The sequence below is a fragment of the Camellia sinensis genome, chromosome 1 (assembly GCF_055761805.1).
Source record: "Camellia sinensis isolate YWXY chromosome 1, ASM5576180v1, whole genome shotgun sequence".
In the NCBI taxonomy this organism is placed as follows: Eukaryota; Viridiplantae; Streptophyta; class Magnoliopsida; order Ericales; family Theaceae; genus Camellia; species Camellia sinensis.
The window spans coordinates 5661707-5688496 of NC_138961.1; the positions used below are offsets into that span (position 1 = coordinate 5661707).

Consider the following 26790-nt stretch of genomic DNA (forward strand, 5'->3'; position numbering starts at 1 on the left):
TATATATATATATTGATTTATTTATGTATATATGTATTGGTACGATGTGATATATATATTTATATATACCAGGCTATATCAGGATATATATATTTATATATACTAGGGTGTGATACAAAAGAGAGGCTATATCATACCAAACAGTGGACGAGAGTGATAGTATATCAGAGATTGACGATTGACGAAGGCGACAGAGGGGCTGAGGACGACGAGTGACGAAGACGAGCGACGAGCTGAGGACGACGAGAGCGATAAAGACGAGCGACGAACGGCTGAAGGAGATCGACGAGCTAAGGAGCTGAGACGAAGACAAAGCAAATGATCCACCGGCTGATGAAGACGAAGCGGAGTGATGACGGCGACTGAAGATCGACCCAGTAGATGATCCAACTAGGTACGTTTCGAACTCTAACCCTAGAGGTGTAGCTCTGATACCATGAAGCTTGGGTAACCAGCTTAGGGTATGATAGAATATCACCCCCTATTTATAAATGAAGATTAGGGTTTACAAGAGAGACAATTACAAGATGATCCCTGAGGGCATAAAATGATTACAGACCCTAGTGTACTTTCGGCTAATATAATATGCTAACACTTTCGGCTAATATAATATGCTAACAGTCCTATCCACTTCACATCACCACGTGCCCTGCCACTTCTCGAGCCCCGTGCACCGCCACTTGCCCCTCCACTCGGCCACCCTTCACAGTCGGCCCTCCTCATGGTCGGTCCCTCCACTCGGTCACCCTTCGCAGTCGGCCTTCCTCACGGTCGGTCCCTCCACTCGGTCGCCCTTCACGGCCGGCCCTCCTCATGGTCAGCCCCCCTGCTCGGCCACCCACCGTCGTCGGCCCACCTCTCGGTCGATCTTCGCCCCGCCAATCTCTAAGAACCATCGTTTTCTTCACTATTCTCTTCGTTGGACTAAAGCTGCACTCGTGAATGGGGGACTACTGACATGGGTAAGCTCATAAAGGTTATAGCCCACCACTTAGGGCCCAATACATAATTCAAATATTAAAGCCCAACGTTGCTGGAGCTCAACATGGTATTAAGAACCAATGACATCTAAACACGTGGCAAGAGAAGGACAAGCCACATAAGCAGACAAAGATCCTGCAAATTTATTGCACTGCACATCAGCCATTAATGAAGCCCCTTACAGCATTTATTGCGATAACCCCTCCCCGTCGAGACAGAACGGCCTCACCATAAACAAGGCAAGTTAGAGCATAGACTTTCGGCCAAGATGACAGGTCAGAAGGGACAACGAAATGATTACCAAAGGATATAAGCAGACGTCGAAAACAAGAAGAAGGTTAAGCTTTCTATCTCTAATCTATCTCTACATTCCATCTCTCTTTCAAACTTGCCCGTCGGAGGGTTCGCTAGGGGACTCCCCGTTCCCCGTTGAACTCTTTTGCAGGTTCCTCTGTGAGCTTGATACCTCGGACACTGGTTTGGGAAGCGTAGATCAGTCCGACCCGTTCCATTTGGAACACGCTGTATCATCAAAATCTAATATAACTCTTATAATAGAAGAACTAGAGAGGGTAATAGTTAAAAAATTGAATAAGAGTGAAATGCCACTTATAATTTTTTAAAATTTGTCAAAAAAACTTTAAAAAAAATTGAGGTAGTATGTTTAAAATTAGATAAGATTTAAGTGCCACTTATAATTTTTTAAAATTTAAATTTCGTGTAGTTAAAGAAAAAGCAATTATGTTATTTTATTATACAAATTTTAACTCTATTTTGTGTCTACTATCTATAATTTTAAACAAATTTTGAAAATCAGATAAAAAAAATAAACTTAATTGAAAATCAAGAGTAAGAATAAGTCCTGTAAATATAAAATAAAGATTATAATAAAAAAAAAAAATCAAGTGTAAATTTGAAGATAAACTATAAAAATATAGAAAGAGAAACTTAGATAAATTGCAAAAGTAAAAGAGAGCAAAAAAACAAAATATGAGATTTAAAACATGTGCTTCTTTTCACATAAGATGCTAAAAATCTTACATAATTGGTTACATCACTCGTTTAATTTCTTTACAGCATTATTTCTGTTTTGCAATCTTTTTGTCTAATTTCATATTGTCATGAAAGTTAGGTTTTGAAATTTATAAATTTATTTATTTATTTTTTTAGAAATATCCTTGGGTAAAACATAAATTGATGAAGAAATTTGAATTAGAGTTAAACGCTCTGATGAAGAAATTTGAATTAGAATCGAACTCATCTTTTATCTTTAAATATTTTGAAAATCTCTTATATCCATGTCATAAGTAATTAAAAAGTGAAATAAAAAATATAAAAAATATAAGAAAATATAATGAGAGAAGAATAGATATGTCACTTACGAAAGAATTTCATGAGATGTTAAGATTGAGAGTTTGGAATTTTTTAAGAGACCACTACATTGGCTTATATATATGCATATATATATATATATATATATGGGGTGTTTGGGAACCTAACTTTAAGGCTAAAAAAAAAAAAAAAAAAAAAAGCCTAAAAGCCTCTAAACCAATGGTTTTAAAAAAAAAAAAAAAAAAAATAGACCGACAGTAGGCTGTCACTATGACAGTGTAGGCACAGCCTACCACTGTCACAATGACAGGTTGGTAAATTACAATTTTGCCCCTTTAGATTAATATTGAAAAATGTGAGGTTAGGAACAAATTTGTCATTTTAACTTCAAACATCATTTCAATACATTTTTCAATACACCAACTCAAATAAAAATTCATCTCATCTTTCCAAACACAAAAACTAAAATAGCCTACTAAAATAGCCAAAAAAACCTCTAAAATAGCCATTTCCCAAACACCCACATAGTATAGATAGATAGATTAAAAATTAATATATATTTTATCATATCATTGTAAATTATATTGTGTGAGAATTTGTGTGGGTCTGAAATATTTTACAGAGAAATGGATGCCTTTATCTCAACCAATCACATACAATTTGAACCGTCACATGACAATGTCCCCAAAGCACCCAATAACTTCTCCTGTTAATGTCACGACAGTGTTGACCAAATTTGTCACTCCTGCTTTTGACTTCATTCCTTGAAAAGAATAAATTATTTATTTAAAAAAATAAATAATCATATACTATTTTACATTGGCATAGCAACAATGATACATCCCTCTAAATTAGAATTCTAATTGAACTCTAGTGAGATGAAAAATCAAAAAGAAAAAAAAATTACAAGACCAAAATATCATATCAAATAAATTTCGCACACGCATTAAAACTATTAAAACTCACAAATTAGAATTCCAAATCATTTTCCATTTATGTCCTTATGCTTTATCAGTCAATTGTATATAAATTCTCTCTCTCTAACCGACCATTTTCTCTCTCTAAAACTTCTCTGTCGTCTCCGATCCCCACCGTCTTCAATAGCCGCCACAAAACGAGGAGCAGCAACTATGAAACTTTTCTATGAGAAGCTCCGATCTCCACCATCTTCAATGGCCACCGCAAAACGACGAGCAACAGCTACGAAGCTTTTCTATGAGAAGCTCCAATCTGCTTTTCTACTCCCTTGTTCTTCTCCGATGGGTGTGTAGAGTATTTTATAATTATTATTACTTACATTCTGGTTTATACGTGTAGGTCTGATGGTGAGCTTTAAATTGACCAAACTCATCTACGGACAACAAGAAATTGAAGAACTGGTGAAGAAGAGAATGGAGGAAAATCAAAAGAAAATAGTGGCGGGTAATGGTGATGAGAAGAATGGAGTGAAAAAGCCAACGGCAACGATGAGTGAGTGGACTATGTGTGGAGTATTATTTGTATATATGTATCTGTATTTAGAGTTTGATTTGACATTGATTTTATTGCTGATAAGAGTATTTTTTATGTGTGGGTTTTATTTTTACAGGTCCTATGGAAATGATGTCAACCTTTCTAGTTCTCCAAGGCATTATGGATTTCGTGGTAAAGGATACATCTACTGTTCATTCCGTTCGCAAAGAAACAGTGGAGAATGCTACTGGGCGGACGTCAGAGAGCAGATGTCTCTTCTATCTTGAAGGAGCTTCGCTTCAGCAATGCAAATGTGGAGGCCATAGCTACCAAGCATAATGCAGTCAATGTTAAACTTGAGACTCTTATGGGTAATTTTAACATTCTGATCCCCCCACCCCAACCTCCTCTATTGTTGTTGCAGTACCACCCCCAACCTCATCCACTGCACCACCACAACCTCCTACTAACGGTGATGGAAATGGTGGTGATTAGGTTTTTATGTTATTGCTACTTATGGATATGATGATTTTTTTTTTAGAAGACGAATGGATATGGAGATTTTTTTTTTTTTTTTTCTTGGCTCAAGAAATGGAGATGTTGAATTCTGCTTTTGGAGTTCCCTCCTTAGTTTTTATCTGCATACTAGTCTTTTAATACAAAGCAAATCATCCGAAGAGTATCTAGAGGGAGGATATATAAGATGCTAATTAGAAGGAAAATGATTTCATTTAAAAATAACTCATTTAGGATAATATGTAATGTACTGTAAAAATTCATTTTCGAAACTCTTAATTCTTAGTTGATAATATTAACCTTGTTTGGTTTGAATCTCTCTTCTTTTCTTCTTTTTTTTAAGAAAGCGTTTGAATCTCTTTTTGAAAATTTATTTTTTATTTTTTTACTCTTCGGATCATTTTTTTTTTTTAAAGAATAATGGATAAAAAAAATAAAAATAAAACCTCCATATCCATTCTTCTTTATAAAAAAAAACAAAACAAATGATCCGAAGAGTGAAAAAATAAAAAATAAAAAATAAATTTTCAAAAAGAGATTCAAACCCCTTCTAGAAAAACAAAAAAAAAAAAAAAAAAAAAAAAAAAAGAGATTCAAACCAAACAAGGTTAATACTATCAACTAAGAATTAAGAGTTTCGAAAACAAGTTTTTACAGTACATTACACATTATCCTAAATGAGTTATTTTAAATGAAATCATTTTCCTTCTAATTAACATAATATATATCCTCCCTCCATATACTCTTCGGATGATTTGCTTTGTATTAAAAGACTACTATGCAGGCAACACCAAACGCAAAATTCAACATCTCCATTTCTTGAGCCCAAAAAAAAAATTCTCCATATCCATTCGTCTTCTAAAAAAAAATAATAATAAAATAATCATCATATCCATAAGCAGCAATAGCATAAAAACCTGATCACCACCATTTCCATCACCGTTAGTAGGTGGTGGTGGTGCAGCGGATGAGGTTGGGGGTGGTACTGCAACAGCAATAGAGGAGGTTGTGGTGAGGGGGATCGGTATGTTAAAATTACCATAAGAGTCTCAAGTTTAACATCGACCGCATTAAGCTTGGCATCTATGACCCCCACATTCGCATTGCCGGAGTGAAGCTCCTTCAAGATAGAAGAGACATTTGCTTTCTGCTCTCTGACATCCGCCCCCGTCGTCGTTTTCCATATGACAAACGCAGCATTCTCCACTGTTTCTTTGCGAACGGAATGAACCGTAGATGTGTCCTTTACCATGGAATCCACAATGCCTTGGAGAACTAGAAAGGTCGACATCATTTCCACAGGACCTGTAAAAATAAAACCCATACACAAAAAATAAAAAATAAAAAATACTCCTATCAACAATAAAATCAACGTCAAATCAAACTCTAAATACTGATACATATATACATATAATACCCCACAAACAGTCCACTCACTCATCGTTGTTGTTGGCTTCTTCACTCCTTCATTCTTCTCGTCACTACTACCCGCCTCTGTTTTCTTTTGATTTTGTTCCATTCTCTTCTTCAACAGTTCTTCAATTCCTCATTGTCCGTAGATGAGTTTGGTCAATTCAAAGCTCACCATCAAACCTACACATATAAACCAGAATGCAAGTAAAAATAATAATTATAAAGTACTCTACCCCCCCCCCAATCGGAGAAAAACAAGGTAGTGGAAAAGTAGATCGAAGCTTCTCATAGAAAAGCTTCATAGCTACTGCTCCTCGTTTTGCGACGGCCATTGAAGACGGTGGAGATCGGAGCTTCTCATAGAAAAGTTTCATAGCTGCTGCTCCTCGTTTTGTGGTGGCCATTGAAGATGGTGGGGATCGAAGACGACAGAGAAGTTTTAGAGAGAGAATGGTTAGTTAGAGGGAGAGAGAGAGAGAATGAATTTATATACAGTCAACTGATAAGGATTAGGACATAAATGGAAGGTGATTGAAGTTTTAATTTGTGAGTTCTAATAGCTTTAATGTATATGTGAGATTCATCTAATGTGATATTTTGGTCTTGTATTTTTATTTTATTTTTTTTGATTTTCCATCTCACTAGAGCTCTAGTTTTAGAGGGATGTATCATTGTTGGGACATACATAAGAAAAAAGATTGGGAGCTCTAAATTAAAAGCTCTAATAGCTCTAATTAGCGTGTGAGTTTCATGTGATGTGATATTTTAGCCTTAGTTTTTTTTTTTTTTTTTTCACATAAATTAGTGCTTTTTTAGAACTCTCAAATTAGAAGGATGTATCATTTCTACATACATAATGGGTTTGGCTTTCCTCCAGTTTGTCATTAGATTGGAGGGCATTGTTGGGCCCATGGGAGCTTACCATAAGTCCCGTTTTGATAATCTGAACCGTTCAATGTGTAGAACTCATCGAGTACTATATACCTGTAAAAAATCAGGTTAATCGGATATCTATAACTACGTGATCAAATCAGTTTTGTATTAAAAAAAAATAGTCGATGAAAAAATTACCGATGAATAGAAATCTGATCCGATGAAATAGCTATCGATATCCGATCAATTGGACGAAAAAAATAAAAACAAATTTAACTAAAAAAAGAAAAAAAAAAGTTCACTAAAGATGAAAAAAAAAAGAAACTATAGTAAATTTTTCATTTCAGAATTGACAACACAGGTGTTTCAATCAGTATTATTTCATTTTTAATAAACTTATTTCTTTTTTTAGTTAAATTTGTTTTTATTTTTTTAGGTGGATCTAATCTAGATACATCTAGAATGTAATAATACTAACGTATGTCCGTGCCTAAAGACACGACATAAATAATATTGAGATTAGAATATAATTGTAATCCCAACCCTTCTGTCTTATTACCTAGATTATCAATTTAAAATAAAAACACTTTGATGAGGCAAACAAACCCTTCTGTCAAATTAATAAATAGACAAATACTATTGTATATGAGGCAATATGCAAAAACACTTTGATGAACACTATGATACTATTTTTTGCACATAAATTGCTTCATATTGACAACATAAATGCTTCACTGAAACAGTGAACAGAACTCACTTGAAAACATGGGATGCCATTAGCAACTCAGGCTCTCCACCCATACATAACATTGTCGAATTCTTTCCACATACGCATCAAAATCTCCTTCAATGAACCTAAAACTCATGAAGAGAATGAATAAACACTTCCATTCCAATTTAACCATGTGCAGTAACACTACCTATACACTTATCAGAAAGCTCACCATTCGGTCTCTTTCCGCCTTGTTAAGAGTTCATCCACAACCTACAAATCACACTAACTAATGTACTTCAAAAAAATAAAAATCAAGTTAAACCATACCTGCTGTTTTCAATGTGTTTGATGGAGGAATATTTGAATTGCAACAAGGGAAAAGGTTGATTTAAAGGCTTGATTTGATGAACTCATCTAAAGAAGCAAGCAGCTGGCAATTACCAGAACCAAGTGGTCTGCCATGACCCCTTTTGGAAGAAGAGAACTTAGAAGAAGACGAAGAAGAAGAAGAAGAAGAAGAAGAAGGAAAAGGAGATGAGAAAGAAAAACCTGGTGGTGGTGGTGGTGGTGATATAGATGTAGTCTCAAGTTACCATCTGAGTCATACTTTCTTGGCCTCCCTCTCTCCTCTTCTTCACCAACAAACCACCACCACCACCACCACCACGACCTACACCATCACCACCTGTGGTGGTGATCCGTAGGCTTCTCTCCATCCTCATGTTCATCACTTCAATAATTAATCACTTCAATAACATATTGTATTAGTACTAAAATAAAAATAAAATAAAATAAAATAGATAATTAAGTCCTAAATTCAGACTTGGACATCAAATCAAAGGGTAAAAAAAGCCCTATCATTAACTAATGTACTTCAAAAAAATAAAAATAAAAAAGACGTACCAACTAATAGGAAAAAAAAAAAACATAATCTAAATCAACAACCAAATTGAACTCATCTTGGTAATGAAAATAGAAAAGAAACAGAGAATAACATTCAGATTAAAAAGTAACAAAGAATAACACTCAATGGTGTATTAAGCATGCTAGATGATCTTCAACCATAAATGTATTAAGCATACTACACTACCAGTTTTCTGATCATTAAACCAAACCTACTGTAAGGGTATGTGTTTGATGTTTAAACAAATCGCCGATGAAAAGGCCTAAATCGTGAAAACTAGGCTCGCCAAAGGCAGTGAGTTCAATCTCCGACACTACTCCAGAAGAAGACGTTGCGTATTGTTTGATAATGATGTCAAGCGACAAATGGATGAGAGACGAAGAACAAGAACCAAAGCCAAAGTATAAAGATGATGATGATGAAACAGAGGAGTCTGATGAGATTGAGCTCGAGCAAAAATAGAGCAAGGCTAATAAGGTCTCTCGAGCGTAGTACAAATGCGAGACTTGTCACAAAGTGTTTCGATCTTATCAAGCACTTGGTAGGCATAGAGCGAGTCACAAAAAAGCTCGAGCTCACAATAATAGAGTTTCAAATTAAACCCATGAAGAAGCATTGGAGGTTGTTGAAAATCGAAATGTGGGTGCTTCTAAAGAGAAAATCCATGAATGTCCTATTTGTTATAGAGTTTTCTCAACTGGGCAAGCACTTGGTGGGCATAAGAGATCACATGTTACTGGTTCTTCAATTACTATTACTTCTATTAATCATCCTCCGAAACCGCCATTGAAACATATTCCTAATATTCACAGATGTTTGGGTTTGAGAGAGAGAGAGAGAGAGAAGAGAAAAAAAGAAAAAAAGAAAAAAAAGCTATGCTGGGTAGCTCGAAATTTGCTGCCCCAAAATGGCCCGAATTGTTTGGCATGCGTGAACCCACGCGTTTGTTAGGGGAGAGAGAGAGAGAGAGAGAGAGAGGAACACGACCTAGAGCACCATCCACCTCTGTTCAAAACGACACCATTGTTCATAAAATTTTCAATGATTTTTGAGTTTTCTGCTGTTTTTGCTTTCAGCCAAAGCATGGGAGGAAATCAACAAGACTCCCAACGTAACTGCTCTTTTCATGGATGATCATCTCATTAAGAGTACAAACAAACATATGAGCATATGCATTTTCATTTTATGTCCAAATGCACACGGATAAAAACTACAATTAAAATCCTAAATTAGAAGAGAAGCTCCAAAAGAGATCATTAATGGTGGATTCAAGCATCAAAACAGCAAAAAATACCCAATAAAGAAAATTAATTTTTTGATCAAAACCCACGAGCAAAGCCAAGAAGAAATAGTGAGAAGAGGGACTTTGTTCCAAGCGAGAGAAACCCAGGTCAGATTGAATCAATAAAAACAGAGAAACCCATTCAGAAACCCTTATTTTTTATTTTATTTTTTACAGGGAAGAGGGACTTTGTTCCCCCCCTTCTTTTTCTTACATCCTTTTTCCCTTTGTTTTCTTGTCTTTCCTTATGCGTTTTGCAGAGTTGTTCCCACAACCCAGCCAAAAACGAAGGTGGTGAGTAGTGAACGACCGGCGAGAATCTAAAAAAAACTTACTCACAGTTGGCACAAACTGAAAATCCATTACAGCTGCCTCGTCGCTGCCGCCGCCATTGCCTCGCCGTCGCTTTGCCTGGCCTCGCCGCCACCGTCGTCGTCACCTCGCCACCGTCGTTCTCCTCTTCGTTTCGTCTCTCTTCAGGATAGAACTGCAGAGGATCCGGACTCGCGATATTATATATAACCAAAAAAAATATCTCATTGTGATATTTTGGATAAATTAAAAATAAAAAATAAAAATTCTACCATTTAATATTTGTAACAAAATAAATTTTTTATTTTTTATTTTATCAATTTAAATTATTTATCTTTTTAGGTTAACTAAAATCGACAAAAAAAAATTAAATATTTTTGTTATTAAACTGAATAAAAATATACATTTTAGACATTTTATATATATTTATATTGAATTTATATTGAATTTAATAAATAAACTTTAGTTAATGAAAATACACAATTTATATATATATATATATTTAATAAATAAACTTTAGTTAATGAAAATACACAAATAATTTAGATTAAAAAAATCAAAATATTAGTGTTTAAATTGATAAAATTAAAATTTTAATATTTATTTTAATACAATAGCCAAACTCTTTTTGTAACAACTCAGATTTTTAATTATTCCGTAGAATTTGTACTAATATTATTTAATCTCAGTTCAAAAAATATATAATTTATTATATATTATTATGTGTAATTTTGTAAAATAATATAATTAAAATATTATTATTATTAATAATAATAATAAATGTGATAGTAAAATAAATAATTAATTTTTTATTGATATGTGATAATGTGTAATTTAATTAAGAATTAGTTAATTTATATAATTATATTAAAATATTGGAGAACGAATCATGAAATTAAATACCGAATATGGGAGAGAGGGATGGCCTGGCCACGTGTTTGCCAAACAATGGCCTCACCTCCGTATAAATGGGGAGGTGATTCGGCTGGGTGAAGAGAAAGAAAAGAAAGAAGGAAAGGAAAGAAAAAGGAAGAGAGAAAGGAATAAAAAATAATGGAAGTTGAAAGGGTTTTTGATAGTGGAAAAAAAGAGTGAGATATTAAGATTAAGGTGAGTTATATTATACCTTGAGTTACCATAAAGTATTTTATGTATGTTTTGGCTTATCAAAATCTATTTTACACAAATTATGTTTTATTAGTATATTAATAAAAGTTATCTTTTATAAAGGTTTCAGTTACGTGGTTTTATTTCTGAACCCTATTTGCTTAAAAGGAAATTCATGGATATGTTTGTTTTACTTTTAAAGAATATTTGATTATGACCTTATATACAATTATGTTTTTGTAAGTACCACCATGGGAGTCCCATACTTTGGGGGACTTAAATAACTATTGGCCTCTCCTTGGCCACTTTGTGGTCCTCTATTTGTCATAAATCCATTGACCTCTGTTTTGTGCGGACCAAAGTGATGTGCGGAGCTAAGTGCTACACTATTGTGGGAGCCACCTCTAGAATCCGTACGAGCCACCTCTTGAATGCGTATCTCTGTTCTGACTATCACTTCTGTGACCTCTGTTCTGTTCTGTTATGTACCGTGGTTATGGTTATATATTTACATAATATCTGTATTCCAGTTTCTGCTACTTAAATGATTTGGTTACTAATGATTTATGTACCAAACTGAGTTATACAAATGTTTTGGCTACAGAACTATCCATGGTTATTTCGTGTCCCTTATACTGTTGGTATAATATTTCTCATTTGCCATGTGCTGATAACTGTTTACCAATTTTTAGGAAACATGCAATTCAGAAATAGCTTTTGGAAAGTCTTAGATGCGGGGCTGCGGAATAGACACACGCAACACTTTTATGATATTTTTATATGTAAATATCGGCCTTTTTGGTCAATAAATTTTGTAATAAAAATAGAAGTTCCGATGATTATTTTGGTACACTTACTTAAATATTACTTCCGCTCGCGTTATTTGATTTGTTTAAGAATTGGTCGTAGGTAACCTCAGTTACTGGGCATCACGATGCTTAACCCTTGGATACGGGGAGCGGGTCGTGACACTTTTTCTTCTTCTTTTTTTAATTGTCCCTTATATGGTTGTTGGATAATATGAATTATCTCTTATAATTCTGAAAATTGCAAACTCATTGTTAAAAAGATCTAACTAACAAAATTAACACACACAAAAAAAAAATGAAAATATTAACTAATCTACTATACACTAATAAAATTACATGAATTTTTAACTGAAATATATTTATAGATATCATTACAAATTGTTAATTGGTTTAATAATTTATTAATAAATGTGTAATTTGTTATGTAATTAAAAATTTGAAGGGACATGATGTGATGTAATTTTTAAAAACATAAGGGGCAATTTGTATTTTAAATAAATTTCAAGATGTGTATTTGTAATTTAACCATTTTTCGGGTAAATAACAAATATATCCCCCTACAATTTGTTTAAAATACAGATTGTTTTTGAAAAATTACAAATACTTCCTTATTAGAATTTTTTATTTAACTAAATTAATTAAAAAAAAAAAAAACTTCTAACTGTTATTCTATACAGCAATAAAATTATATGAATTATTAATTAAAATAAATTTATGACATCATTAAAAATTATTAATTTATTTGATGATTTATTAATAAAATGAATTATTTGTTATAAAATTTAAAATTTCAAAAGACGACATGTAATTTCCAAAATTATATGGGACAATTTATATTTTAAACAAATCTCAAAAGTGTATTTTATAATTTATCCTTATTTTTATGGTGTTATCATTGATTATTTGTGAAAAAATCTTTTGAGGAACTACGTGTATTTATATATAGCATATGAATAAAATTATAAACATTTTGAGAGCCAAGTATAAATAATTTTGTATAATCTTCATAAATATTATACCTACGCTTAAGGCAAATGTGGACTAATAAATCCGTAAGTCTTATGTTTTAACTTCCCTTACAGGTGGGGTGGATTGGGGGGCTGGAGGTCCCTCTCATAAATTTTTTTTAAAAAATATGGACAACTTTCCACATAAAATTCTCTCAACAACCTACAACACATGATAATAATCCTAACACAGACAATATGCCTTACATCCTTCTCCAAGAAAGAGAGTTACAAAATAAATAAATAATAATAATAATGTGGGACACCACATCTTACAATTAATCGAAAAATTTGCTTATTTCCTCTTGTCAGTCCCGATTGTGAGGAGCTCGAAGGTCTGAAGAGAATCGTCGCGTGGTTTTGAGGCTGTAGCACGGGAAAAGGGCATGATCTTGGGCTCAGACCCAGATTGGATTCTTTTGCTGGTCGAGGGTCGGCCATTGCCTGAGACCAACCTGCCCGTTCGACCTTCAGTGGGCTCTGAAGAGCTTGGCCTGCCACCGGTTGGAACGACACCCCTCTTTGATGTACTACCATGTCGAGAGGTAGAAGTGCGGCCTCTCTCAGAATCAGGTTGCTAATTAAGATACACAAGGCATTCATTAGTGTATATCCCATATATGTGTGTAAATTTGCGGACTTTCATATATCAATTTAAAAAATTCGAAAAGGTTTTAGCAGGATGAACTGGACCCCAAGTTGGCATGGAGAAAAGAGGTTTTAATTAAAAAAAATTTACTGTTTGAGTAACTACTATTAAAACATTACTCAACGTATTGTAGTGGGCACATTCGTAGGCACATGAATGTTAATCTAAAAAATAACATCAAAATATTAAAACATGTATATATAATATCCATGAGCCAATTGAGTTTCACTTTTAAATGAGTTTTGAATGTTCTTCATAACAACGCAAAGTGATTTATTTATTTATTTATTTTGATAAATAACAATGCAAAGTGATTTACAAGTGTATATGATTAAAAATGGGCCTAAAATGGACTACCCTAAACCTACTATATATCCTACCATCGTAATCACAACCCAAAAAATTAAAAAAAAAAAAGAAAGAAAGAAAAAAAAAATTGGGGAAAGGCAGTCCACAAATGTTTGGATGATAGAAAACTTGAAGGGAAATGTGAATCTCATTACTAGCAATACAATGTGTCGATACTATTCAAGTGTTTGGTTTCATTGGGAACTCTCTATGGGGGAATTTCAAATATTGTAAGCACAATTTTTTTTTAAACTCTTACATGGCTAACATTCCTCCAAAAAATGCGAGATCCTCATAACAAAGTGGGTTGAATCAGATTCTTATTTAGTTTTAGAATCACTTTCTTATTTCAATCCATTCCAAACATTGGTTTCATATAGTGGGCCAAAATCATATTCTGACTCCCATCAAAATTCAGGGACAAAATGCAAACTGACAAACACATTTGAACAGAAGTCAAAATTAACTAGCATAACCATACTCTACTCTATGTTCTATTTAATCTTCATTTGCACATTATTCACATTTTATCATTAGTTTTTTGTAATCGAGCACATTCTAAGGTAGGAATGACAAAAGCACCTTTAAACTCTACCAAAAAGAAGCAGACCGTGAATCAGTCCTGATTATGCAAATAAAAGCGATGGCCAATCAAGGAAACAACGATAAATGAGAATAAACAAATGCAAACAATAAATTAAATAAAATAAAATTATTTTTCACTTTACTCACCACTTCCTTAGAAGATGGGACATCATCGGATGCTTTGTGCTTGGAATGATCACCATGCAGTCTAACACCTGATGTGTTTCTTCTGGTAAATGCTTCCACCGCACCTGAGAATCTATCCCGAATCTCTTGTCCCACTAAACTCATCACATAGCAAGCATTTGAATCTATGAGATATTGAACAAACTTCTTTCTCCTACATTTAAAAAAGATACAAGCTGAAACACCCAAGAACCTATCATAGTGATCTGATTCTGAAAGCGCCTTTGTTATCAATTTCAAAAACTCTTTTTCTTATCTAAAAACTCTCACAATCAAATTGGTGGCATCTATGAAAACATAGTTGTCAGAATCTAATGATTCACGATTCATGTATAGATCGATGTGGATGAATAGGTAAATCTTTTTTTTCAGGGATGAATGTTGTGATTCACGGTTCACTTCACAAATTTATGATCCATGCAATTCTTGGAGATATCAGGTCTAATAGATTCTGAACCTTGTTACTTCTTCTTTTTCTTTTTCTTTTTTTTTTTTCTTTTTTGTGGAAATGCCATTATACCACTTCTAAAGTGAAAATAACTAATACTCATACATAATTTATTATTCTTTTGATAATTAGAGAATTTAATAGGAACTAATCAGACTCATTATTTTCTTAAACCCTTCTCTTTTCTTTTTTTTGTCCAGAGTAAAAAAGAAGTCAAAATAAATTTTCTAAGGACGTTCAAGACTAAAATAACTTCAACCCATAAATTATCTATTGCTATTTTGGTAAAATAATTGTAGAAATTTAATGTATAAAGAGAAATAGAGAATTGTATTATTGATTGATTTATATTGATATATATTACAATGATTCGTGATTCCTATATATAGAAGAGGGTGAGTGTGTAGTAGGTAAGGAGTAGGTGAAGTGGAGGTGGTAGTGGTGTAGTGGGTTAGGTTTAGTGGAGTAGGTGAGGTGGTAGTGGTGTAGTGGGTTAGGTTTAGTGGAGTAGGTTTAAGTGGGTGAAGTAGGTGTGTATAAAGAGAAATAGAGAATTGTATTATTGATTGATTTATATTGATATATATTACAATGATTCGTGATTCCTATATATAGAAGAGGGTGAGTGTGTAGTAGGTAAGGAGTAGGTGAAGTGGAGGTGGTAGTGGTGTAGTGGGTTAGGTTTAGTGGAGTAGGTGAGGTGGTAGTGGTGTAGTGGGTTAGGTTTAGTGGAGTAGGTTTAAGTGGGTGAAGTAGGTGGAGAGTAGGTGGATTTTAACAGCCCCCCGCAAACTCAAGGGGGATAGGAACTAACCAACTTGAGTTTGGAGAAAGTAACAAAACAAGAAAATACATAAAAATAAAAGAGGATAAGAGACACTGTATGGTCGTGTCAGACCATTGGTGAAGACACTGGATGGTGGTGTCATAACGTTGTAGAGGACACTGTATGGGGGTGTCATAACCATGTAGAGGACACTGTATGGTGGTGTCATAACGGTGTAGAGGACACTGGATGGCGGTGTCAGACCGATGTAGAAGACAGTTTATGGGGTCATGTCGGACCGTTGTAGCAGACAATGTTGTGACAGTTGTGGTGACAGTTTACGGAGTCTTGCTGGACCCTTGTAGAAACTAACCGGAATCAATGTCAGGACAGTTTACAGAGTCTTGTCGGACCCATGAAGGAGCTAACCGGAATCAATGTCGGGACAGTTTACAGAGTCTTGTCGGACACTTAAAAAGTCGCACCCTCAAAAGGTGTGCCCAATCTTTCAAAAGACGTGCCATCAAAAGGCGTGCCCAATCCATAAAAAGGCGTGCCATCAAAAGGCGCGCCCACTTCATCAAAAGACGTGCCCGACAGAAAGCGTCGAGCCATCAAAAGGGGCGCCTGACACGCGGCGATGCACATGATTGACAGAGCGCGTGTCGGCCTCGTCGTCTCTGTCTTTATAAACCAAAGCGAAGTCTGAGGTTTGGAAGCATAACAAACCAGTTGAAACCTCTTCGTTTTCTGTAACATTCTGTAACCAACCCTTCTCTGAAACACTCAGCAACCTAAAAACATGGCTTCTTCTTCCCGTTCAGCTACCCAGAACATAGCCTCTTCTTCCCGTGGTCTGCTCACTCTCTTTCCCGACCTCAACGAGTCAACAAGAGAGATAACTGGTGCGGTGGCCTGTGAACCTCAACCAAACACCTCTGGTTTTGCTCCGTTGAACTTTCCGATGCGGTCGGTGGAGCAAAAAATGGCAGTGCAAACGGATATTGAAGCTAATCAGTATACATTGAAGTCCTGTGTTGAAACTATGACTGCGGTCACAAACTTGTCGCACCGGCTGCAGAGTAGGACAAATGAGGTGCAGCAGTTAAACGCCCAACTGGCTCTGCTCCAACGCATGTATAAGGATGCGCGAGCAGAGATAAGTGTGCTAAAGGCGGAAAATAAGGAGCTGAAGCAGAAGGCCACCGTTATGTTCCGATTTGGAGGTCCGCCATATGCTGTAGTGGAGGAGCAGGGTGGAGTGATCGTGCCCAGTGGAGTGGGAAACACGGAGGCAACACCGTCAAGGGCCGCCCAGGACGGAGGCAAGAAGAAAAGACCGGCGGAATAGGCGAAAAAGTGAGGTCGGTGGGTGGCCGTCTGCAGAAAAGAAAACAAATCTTGTGGTGTTGTGGTTTGTGTTGTTGTGGTTGTTGTTGTTGTTGTTTTTTTTTTTTTTTTTTTGGTTAAAATTGTGATTGGGGTTGATCCCTGAGATGAATAAAAGATGGTTTGGTGTGCAAAGCTATATGGTATGAATGGAATTTGAAAAAGATTAAAAAATAATGTGAAAGAAAAATAAAGAAAGAAATAATAAAAATATATTTGAAATCAAAATGAAAGATGGGGGAAATAAGGAAAGTGGTTTGGAGAAAATAAATAAAAATAATGGATTTTGAAATCAAACGGAGGAGAGAGAGGGGACAAGCCCATGTGAGAGAAAGAGGGGAAAAATGATAGCCAATGCACCCAAAAATAATCTAGCTGCTATCCACAGGCGCTTAGGGGAAGGAAATGGTAGCAAGAGACGGCCAACACCATATATGGCTATAGCAAAGAAATGGAGTATCAAGCTCAATGGGCTAGGATTTAGACCAGAGAGTAAAGCCACTGGTCCTGTTGAACACACACCTCCAAGGCTCAAATAATCAAAACATGCTTCACGCATTTCCTTCCTTGCTTGATCAGGAGATGCACAAAACACCTTATACAGGGCTCCAGTCATTCCTCCACCAGTTAAAGGATGACGCATGTTGAAAGCATCACCTATTAATAGTGCTCCAGGAGTAGGGTAAGGAGCAGCTGGCATACTTCTATTGGGCATTGTTCTAATACTTCCCTTATTAATTGCAGCTATAAATGAATCATGCAGCTCAGGTGGAACCTGGGGAGCCACCAGAGGGAAGCAAAGCCGAAGGCTGCTGCAAAGCCGAAGGCTGTAAAAGCGAAAAAGGAAAAGAAGGCTCCGGCTAAGACAAAAGCTGCTGCGCCAAAAGCTAAAGCCGCTGTGAAGCCCAAGCCAGCGGCAAAGGCCAAGCCAACTGCGAAGCCAAAAGCTGCTGTGAAACCGAAGGCTGCCGTGAAGCTGAAAGCTGCAGTGAAGCTCAAGGCTGTGGCGAAGCCCAAACCAAAGCCGAAGGCGAAGGATCCTAACAAGAGGCAAATAAGCATGGAGGAGAAGCATAGATTGAGTGTTGGGTTGCAGAGTTTGCCCCAGGAAAAGATGCCACAGTTAGTGCAGATTATGAAGAAGAGGAATTCACATTGGCCTCAAGAGAGAGGATTTAGGCAGTGATGGGAAGGTATGTGTAGAAAATAAGCGGAATAGGTTGAGGTCCGGCGGGCGGCCAAGGCGAGGTTGCCGCCCGCCGGTGAAACGAAAAATACTAAGTGCTTAACCTTGCTCTGATACCATGTAGAAATTTAATGTATAAAGAGAAATAGAGAATTGTATTATTGATTGATTTATATTGATATATATTACAATGATTCGTGATTCCTATATATAGAAGAGGGTGAGTGTGTAGTAGGTAAGGAGTAGGTGAAGTGGAGGTGGTAGTGGTGTAGTGGGTTAGGTTTAGTGGAGTAGGTGAGGTGGTAGTGGTGTAGTGGGTTAGGTTTAGTGGAGTAGGTTTAAGTGGGTGAAGTAGGTGGAGAGTAGGTGGATTTTAACAATAATCATAGTTTAATATGATATGGGTCAGATAAATTAGAATCAACGGTCCTACAACATTTTTAATTTTTCTGAACAGTAAATATACAAGACACATTTTGAGGTGTGTTATGTTTAAACTAAAGGTTCCCACCTGCTCTCTCTTATTATTTTATTGACTTTAAGGTTTCTAGGTCCATTTTTCTAATGTCAAGAGAGAACATAGTATGGTTTTTAAAGAATCATATGGTTAGTAGGATTTAGACCCATATCTCCTACATTGAGAGCAAATGTCTTCCCAATTATACAACATAACCATTTCCTTATACAAGAATACTGAAATAATGATTCTCTAGAATGTCTGGAAAGCATGTTTCCATATGACATCTGTTTGTCCATTTAAATAGATAACTCCTAAAACATGATACCAAACAAGACCCAACAGGAAATCCTTTATGAGCTGTCAGCTCAACCTAAAGATCAGGACTTTGTGAACACATGAAAACTTGATCAAGTCTGATAGTCAGCAGCTCAAACTTGACAATACTATCCAAAACCTTGCTTTGTCCGAGAAAACAAGCTACGCTACAAAGGCACCCACACCTATATAGACACAATCTCCGGGACATGACTTTTACGTTTGTGTGTATGGGCCACCTTAGGTAGCATTTGCTAATGTTGCCAATTTTCTATTTTCTGTTTACAAAAAACAAGAATCATGTCTTTTGTTTTCTTTTTTTGTTTGGTAAACACATGTTTTCAAGTCACAAAAACCAAGATAAGAAAGCATGTTTCGTGAGTTTCCAGTGGGAGAGGGTGGCCAGAGGTGGTTGCCAGAGGGGGGAGGGTGGCTGGAGTCTGGAGGGAGGGGTAGCAGGAGGTGGTTGCAAGGTTACTAGACAGGCCTTCAACTTTTTCTTCTTTTCTTCTTTTTTTCCCAAACTGGCACAAGTCTAAAAATGACATGTATTTGTTTAATTTGAGCATATAGGTCTTGACAGAGCAGAATGACGAAAAAAGATTCATGTAGCCGACCCCACTTTATTGGGACACAAGGTTTGGTTTAGTTTGGTTTGGCACAAGTTTGTAGATTGCACGTATAAACCACTGGGCATGTCTTTTTCAATTGTTCTTTTTCACAAATTTGGAAATAAACTAAAGGTTGCAGTCTATTCATTATGTATCAGATTGGAGTCAGCTAGTATCGAAAAAAACATCAGCATCATATTGAAGAAAAGACGGTCATGAGTGGAGAGCCACATGTGACAAAGCACAGCAGGTGAACCATCTAAAAGTTCTAAAAGGAATATGAAAATTAATTTAGAAAATAAGAATTGATATGACACATGCATAGTAGTGCTCGTGCTGATTAGAGTAGAACACACCTGAAGGCCTTTCCGCTCTTTCACCAGATGGTCCAGCATTTAAAGCTGGTTTGGCTGCTGCTTGCTGAAGTAGACACGAGCAATAAATTTAATACATAAACAGAATATAAAGTCAAACATTATAACATATACAAGAACTGACCCTTTGTCTTGAACTGGCACCGATCTGAGGGTACTTCAAAATTGTCCAATCAAATACATAATCAAATTGATAGCCTGCACAAGTACATCACGGAATTAAATTTTAGGAAAGCACTCTTGAAGAATATCACTCGTTCGTGCTGTACAAATTTCCCCCCTTGGTTTCAAATTTCAATCCAATTTCCAATCCGTTCAATTTAAAATGTTATCAATCTGAAGACATTGAACCAAGAAAATAATTGAAATGGCCTTCTTTTTCATTTTAGAATCAAAGCTCATTAATTATCTTCTAAGGCACATAGTTTAAACTAACTATTGAAATATTAGTTGATAATTGATTTAGTAGCTCATTTTAAGAAACAAGATGATTCCGTGTTGATCATTGTTGCCTATGTTGATTCCTAAAACTGGCAAGGCATCTGTGGCAATTGTTTACCAGTAAATCTCAACGATCCAAAATTTCAATTTGCCTAATAAAGAAAATAAGTGAGAGTTTTTCATGGATCTTAAAGACGAGCACAATCCATGCCCACTGAATTAACTTGTGTAGAACTCTGAATTGGTAAAGTAGGAACCAAAGAAAGTATACCTCTTAACCAATTGCTATGTTACAGAAGTATTTGCATCACATAAATATGAGATGCTAGACTACCTACTTACTTTTTTTGTAATAAAAATAATGACGGCAATAAAATTAATAATAATGATAAAAACACCAATAACAAAATCATCATAATGACAAAAATGACAGAAACAATAATAATAAAATAACAAAAAAAAAAAACATAGCATGCTCACTTCATTCCAGAAGATCATGAACAACACTGATACTGATTTGGGATCAATACTTAATGCAATATTTGAAACTAGAACCCACTCAGTAGTTGGACAACCCCGACCATAACCAGTAAAACCTCATTGAAAACCCCAAAGCCATTTCCCCCCCCCCCCCCCCCCCACCCCCCACCCCCTTTTTTTTTTTTTTTTTTTGCAAATTAAATAGAATTGTTCAACTGCCAGTTGAAACACTTGGTTTGACCACTAAAAAGGATTTTGTGAATTGAATTGTGTTCAAGCTTTATATATTAGTTAACAGGTTTTGAAATGTTTGCCAATAAAAATAATAATAAAAGACAGGTTTTGAATTTGAAAGCCAGAATCATATGACTGCTTGTTGAATCAGCAACCCTTTTGATTTGTTAACCAGATCAATTTCCATTCTTTCAAGACAGGCAAGTTCTGGTTATCAGTTTGAACACTTAAAACTTAAAGACCCACATATGGCAACTGTTTTTCTTTCCCGTCACCTTTAAAGGCTCAAATCCATCCAATTCAAATTTTGTTTCCTTCTCTACAACCATTGGGTTGGTTTGTCTTCATAGTTTCTTAAATTACCCGCAAAATCAGTCTCCCTGGCCCTTTTTTTTCTATGATCTACCTCTCTCACACCGGTCATTCAAGTGATATCCATCCAAATGGTTGCTCGAAGCACAGACCTATATTACATTCATTTCATTTTTACGCATTTGCAATTTAGGATTATAAAATATAAGAGGGAAATTCCACCAAAAAATAAAAGATAAAAAATGAAGAAGATGAAGATGAATACATTGCGTGGGCAGGGGCGGTTATAGCAGATTTAGATGAGGATATGCAAGTGATTTTTATCATTATCTGAATGTTTACATGACACGCTATCCATAAGAATATAGATGAAGAATTAGCAAGTAGAACCTCAAGGGTCTGACCTTCTCGAATAAATAAATCCCGGAAAAATCTCTTCAAATATGCATAATCTGGTTTATCCTCAAACCGCAATGATCGACAATAGTGGAAGTATGATGTGAACTCTGATGGATAACCCTTGCACAGGACCTGTTGAAGATAATTTAATATTCAATGTATATTCTGTGTCCCGTACTTGCTTGACTGATACACTAACCAAATAATTTTTGCTGAGTTCAATCCTATTTATCCATGAAATTTCACATTATTCACCATACACAACTAAAATTACTAAAGGCTAATACCTCAATAGAAGTAAGCATCTTCTTTTCACTAATCTTATCATATTTCTGTTTTTTTGTTCCAGCCTTTAAACCCTGCCAGGGAAGGCTGATGCACAGGAATGTAGCAAATCAGGACAATGTAAAATCGTGCAACAAACTTCTTGAATATAGACAAACTAAAAGGATCAGATATAATAAGAGTTACACAGGTAATAGGACATATTCAACCTTCCCCTGAGGAAATACATAAGCACATAACCAATAGACTCCAGATCATCTCTTCTGCTTTGCTCTGCAGAAAATCAAATAAGATTTAAATGGCATGGCATGTAATACAAAATTATTATAAGAAAAAAGCTTCAGTAACTAATTGGAAAACATAATTGATGAAGTACTTACCAACTCCGAGGTGAGTGTTAACACTAGCATACCGAGCTGTGCCTGTAAGATTCTTGTTTTCCCTGTGAAGAAAAGTCATGTTAACAATCAAGTGGTAATTCTTGTAAATGTGGCATAATTAATTGAAAAAACACAAGAATGCCATAAACATTCAAATAACAGCTAAATTAGAATCATAGAATCTAAACGAGTGGGGGCTATATTCACAGCTAAAAAGGTTGCATCCACTCCTTAGATATGAGGGTAAGGGATCTGAATAGCCCCAGCCAATAATCTGAAACAACGTGTAAGGAAATATCCAGGGAGATATGAGAGCAAATAAATTCATCCATAGAGGACTGGAACAGATGTACGGCAGTGAATCTATTGTTGTTGCACATTCCAATTGCAATGACCAAAAAGATGTGCAAAAAGATTTTGAGCAACTATTGAGCAAACCATCAAATATGTGGTTAACGCATGCAATCATTTCAGTGATGAGAAATTGGGAACAGGTGAAAAAGAGAAGGGGAAAGAATAGGTTGACTATTAGGAGAATCTGAGAAGAAAAATACATCAACTAATCATGTCACCAATGCCATTTGAACATTACTCTCAACTTTTATAAGGCAAAACAAGTCAGAGACATGTAAAAGATGACATTAGCAAATTCTGCAACCAGTTGTCAACCAAGAACTTGCTCAATTACACTGAATTGAAATTGAAAAGCATGCTCCAAAAAACAAGACTAGCAAAAGGAACTGCAAGAAACCATGATGCAGTTTCTTTCTTTAATCTGTAAGCTAGATGCAATGTCTAAGTGTAACATGAAAAAGAATAAAGGGAATACCTGTATGGTATGTGCTTATGAGTTTGAAGATCCCTATACTTTTTTGCAAGGCCATAATCAATGATATATACCTGCGGCATGATCAGTCAATTCAAAAATAACTTCAGAAAAATATGAAGCAAATCTCACTACCTCGATAAAGAACTTGTGTCACTTATATATCATTAATCAAAAGGAATGAATCCATTTCCTGTTGCACACATATACAAAGCAAATAGCACCCATAAAAGAGATTTATGCATGGAAAATGATATACATATGTGATGCTGGAACAGCATACAACATAACCACTTGGAAGATGTGCATGACATTAAATCAAGTACCTGATTTGCTTTTCTCCCCAAACCCATTACAAAATTATCAGGCTTTATATCACGGTGAAGAAAACCTCTCGAGTGCATATACTCAACTCTGTTTATCTGATAATGAAGAAACTGTCAAAGTGGAAGCTAAAAACCTAGACAAAACATTTGCTAAAGAAAAAAAGTTATATAACATACTAACTGATCTGCTAACATCAACACTGTTTTCAGAGAGAACTTCCGATTGCAATAGTTGAACAAATCTTCAAGACTAGGCCCAAGAAGGTCAATAACCATGACATTGTACTCGCCCTCAAGTCCAAACCACTTGAGATGGGGAATTCCAGCTTTAAAGTAAATGCAGTATTTCAGACAAAATTGATTTATATCTAACACAAATATATCTTTGTTGCTGTAATATTATGAATTACTATACTGAATCACAAAATTAAAACACGTTCCTAGAGAAGCCAAAGCGCCAAACAACAACTGGAACTTACTTCCTCCTTGCAGAAGCATGTATAATTTGGATTCATAATGAAGCTGAGGGTGCTTGGTTTTTGCAGGTTCCTGGAAATTTCAAACCAAAAAAGCAAATAAATAAATAAATGTAAAGACCTCGTTAATTTTCATGCAGTAAATAGGGGAAATCAATTCATAATTGTCAGCACCAAAAGCAAAGAAGCTAATTAGGTAGCATGTCTGTAATAACTGCGTGGTATCATTACTTTCACAACAAAAATGGCTCAATGATATATCAACATGTGGTTCCACTGTCCGCTATGAAAATGAGACCACAAGTTTAGGTACATGGGAATGGAACAACAAACAGGGAGACTCAACCGTCAATTGAGACCTCCCCCAATGTAACCGTGTCCACCAAATATGACAATAATAAGAGTATGGGATAGTGTCCGACACCCATACCCAAGTTCGACGTTTAGATCCTCTAATTCTATGATGTTTGAAGAAGAATATGTTCACATTTGCTAGCATATAAGCATTTCTAACTTCTCACACGAATTAAAGATGTATATTCCATATTATTTCTAAATCCTATTTAATTTGAAGTACATTTCTAAATAATTTACATTTAATCTAAGAATATTAAGCAAAATGCATTGTATTTAAGTGTTTACGACGTACCTCTATACCCATTCCCAATTTTGATACATATACCAATATTCTAAAATATGGGTTTAGGAAGATCTAATGCTTGGACTCATGCCCGATACTCATACTCAAGTCCATGTAACACACGGCTTACTATAACTAACCACTGCTTCTTCTTTTTTCTCATCTACACCTGCTTTTTTTTATTTTTTGTTTTTCTATGAGTGATTTCTCGTCTACACCTGCTCAGAGCGCTGAATATGAATTCCCTGTTAAATTGGTTTAGTAAAAACATTACCAAATGGAAGTTTGTAAACGAGCAGAATTTAGCATGGAAACAGATGCAAGCATTATTGTTTAGTAATCAATTATTCAGCTGCAATACATGAAAACAATAACAATAAAACATACATCTAATCTCAGAATACTTTACAAGATATTTAAGTATAAGACGCGTACCAGCTTAACTGCAACTTCCTCTCCATTCTGTATGTTAACACCTGAATCAATCAGCCCACAACACACAATAAATTTTTCAGAATAACATGTACAATAACAACATCAAAACAAATGTCAAGAAAGCAAAATGAGATACAATATGAACATACCCAAATAGAGCTCCCCAAAAGATCCACTGCCAATCTTCCGGCCCAGCTTGAATTTACCACCAATAACATGATCCATGATAAAACTTGACACAAACTCACTAACCCGGTTGCACAAAAAAATCCAAATGGTATTAACCTTTTTCAACCAGTTAGGTCCAAACCCTTCTCCCGCATTCACATTTGATTCTTTTGAAATTTGAATTAAACCCAAATTCACAATACCAATTGACCAAAGGCTATTGCTTCAATCAACCCAACAATGAATTTTATCCAAAAGAATCATATCCCATAAAGAATATACAACTAAAAAACAACAACAACATTGACCATTGAACAACATACAGGTATCTAACCAACTTCAAATCAGCCAGATCTCCAAGCAACACGGACCCATATTCCCCAAAGAAAAATAATTACAAATTAACCTCCCAGCTCTCAACCAGAGCCCTAATTGTGACCAAATCAAACCACATTGCTCAAAAACAACAAGATTCAATCAAAATGAATGAAATTAAAACTATGTAGCAAATAAAAAATCTATGGACAATCAGAGTGACATAAATTGAAGATTTTGGAAAGACTGAGAGAGGAGAGGAGAGAAAAATGTGTTTATTTGGGGGTGGGTTGTTGTTTTTGAATTAAATTGTTTTATGGAATCAAAGAATACATTTTTTTTTGCTTCTTCTTCCTCCTCCTCTCTACTTTTTTTTTTCGGATTATGTTTTGTTTATTTTTTGACAGTGAAGAAAGGAGGACCTTTACTTGGTTTTCCCAACCTCAGCCTCCCACGACGTGCCAAATGGGTGTCTTCTTATGCGTTTGCTCGGACCTGTGATTGCATATACTGCCCATATACCCTGTAAAATAATCACAATAAATAAATAAATAATCATTGTGAAAAAACAGCTTTGTTTCTACTTGTAATATTATGACATTATTATTATTGGTCCATTTATTATAAAATTTTAAAATTACACTCTATCATCTATTAATATATTAATTAATTAATAGAGATAACACTATTATTGTTTGGTCGTACAAGGGGTGCATTTGAGTTTGAGGGTTTTTTTTTTTTTTTTTTTTACGGAGATGGGTACATATGACATTCTTGTGTGGGTTTCCTCCACCCCATCATGGGTCAGTTCGGGCCAACGCCTCTCCTATAAATTTTTAGGCGTGGTTTGGTTTGTATTTCTCAAAAAATTTTAAATTTTTTTTTTTATAAATAAGTTTTTAAAAGTAATCAAACTAAACAAATTTTTCTAAAAATTTTTTCCAAAATTTTTTTGGTTTACAAATTTTTTAAACAAATCTCTCTCTCATACAAATCAAATCAATCATTTTTTCCAAAATTCTCTCTCAAAATAATTTTTCAAAACATCTTTTG

General features: G+C 35.2%; 2 protein-coding genes across 4 annotated transcripts in view; both read right to left on the reverse strand.

Annotated features, from left to right (window-relative positions):
- LOC114261501 (transcription factor bHLH62-like) overlaps positions 1 to 9939 on the reverse strand; it is a 31858-nt gene extending 21919 nt beyond the window's left edge. The window contains exons 1-3 of the mRNA XM_082923222.1: positions 9804 to 9939; positions 7512 to 8028; positions 7325 to 7422 (exon numbers count right to left, since the gene is read on the reverse strand). The gene's annotated coding sequence lies outside the window, so the exon portion shown is untranslated. The remainder of the gene's footprint in view (positions 1 to 7324; positions 7423 to 7511; positions 8029 to 9803) is intronic.
- Positions 9940 to 12664: 2725 nt separating this feature from the next.
- On the reverse strand, positions 12665 to 26261 carry LOC114264547 (casein kinase 1-like protein 10). Of its 3 annotated transcripts, none has more exons than XM_082871480.1 (14): positions 25404 to 26261; positions 25255 to 25295; positions 24183 to 24252; positions 23881 to 24029; positions 23704 to 23799; positions 23381 to 23451; positions 22552 to 22613; positions 22381 to 22444; positions 22174 to 22258; positions 21892 to 22018; positions 20145 to 20218; positions 20003 to 20066; positions 14433 to 14566; positions 12665 to 13280 (listed from the first exon to the last, which is right to left on the reverse strand). In XM_082871480.1, the coding sequence occupies exons 1-14, from the start codon at positions 25477 to 25479 to the stop codon at positions 12999 to 13001; spliced, it is 1395 nt and encodes a 464-aa protein (XP_082727606.1). In that variant the 5' UTR covers positions 25480 to 26261; the 3' UTR covers positions 12665 to 12998. The 3 variants fall into 3 exon arrangements, 2 of the variants coding, with proteins under 2 accessions (XP_082727606.1, XP_082727607.1); XR_014331083.1 differs by having other exon boundaries at positions 12734 to 13280; positions 14433 to 14625; XM_082871481.1 differs by lacking the exon at positions 23881 to 24029 and having other exon boundaries at positions 25404 to 26224.
- Between the last annotated feature and the right edge of the window lie 529 nt (positions 26262 to 26790).

Coding starts and splice junctions, on each gene's coding strand:
- LOC114264547 (XM_082871480.1), bottom strand. CDS start 25,479: ATGGATCATGTTATTGGTGGTAAATTCAAGCTGGGCCGGAAGATTGGC. Junction 22,445..22,551: donor TAACACTCACCTCGGAGTTG/GTAAGTACTTCA, acceptor GATTTTCTGCAG/AGCAAAGCAGAAGAGATGAT. Junction 14,567..20,002: donor AAGAGCGGAAAGGCCTTCAG/GTGTGTTCTACT, acceptor TGATGAGTTTAG/TGGGACAAGAGATTCGGGAT.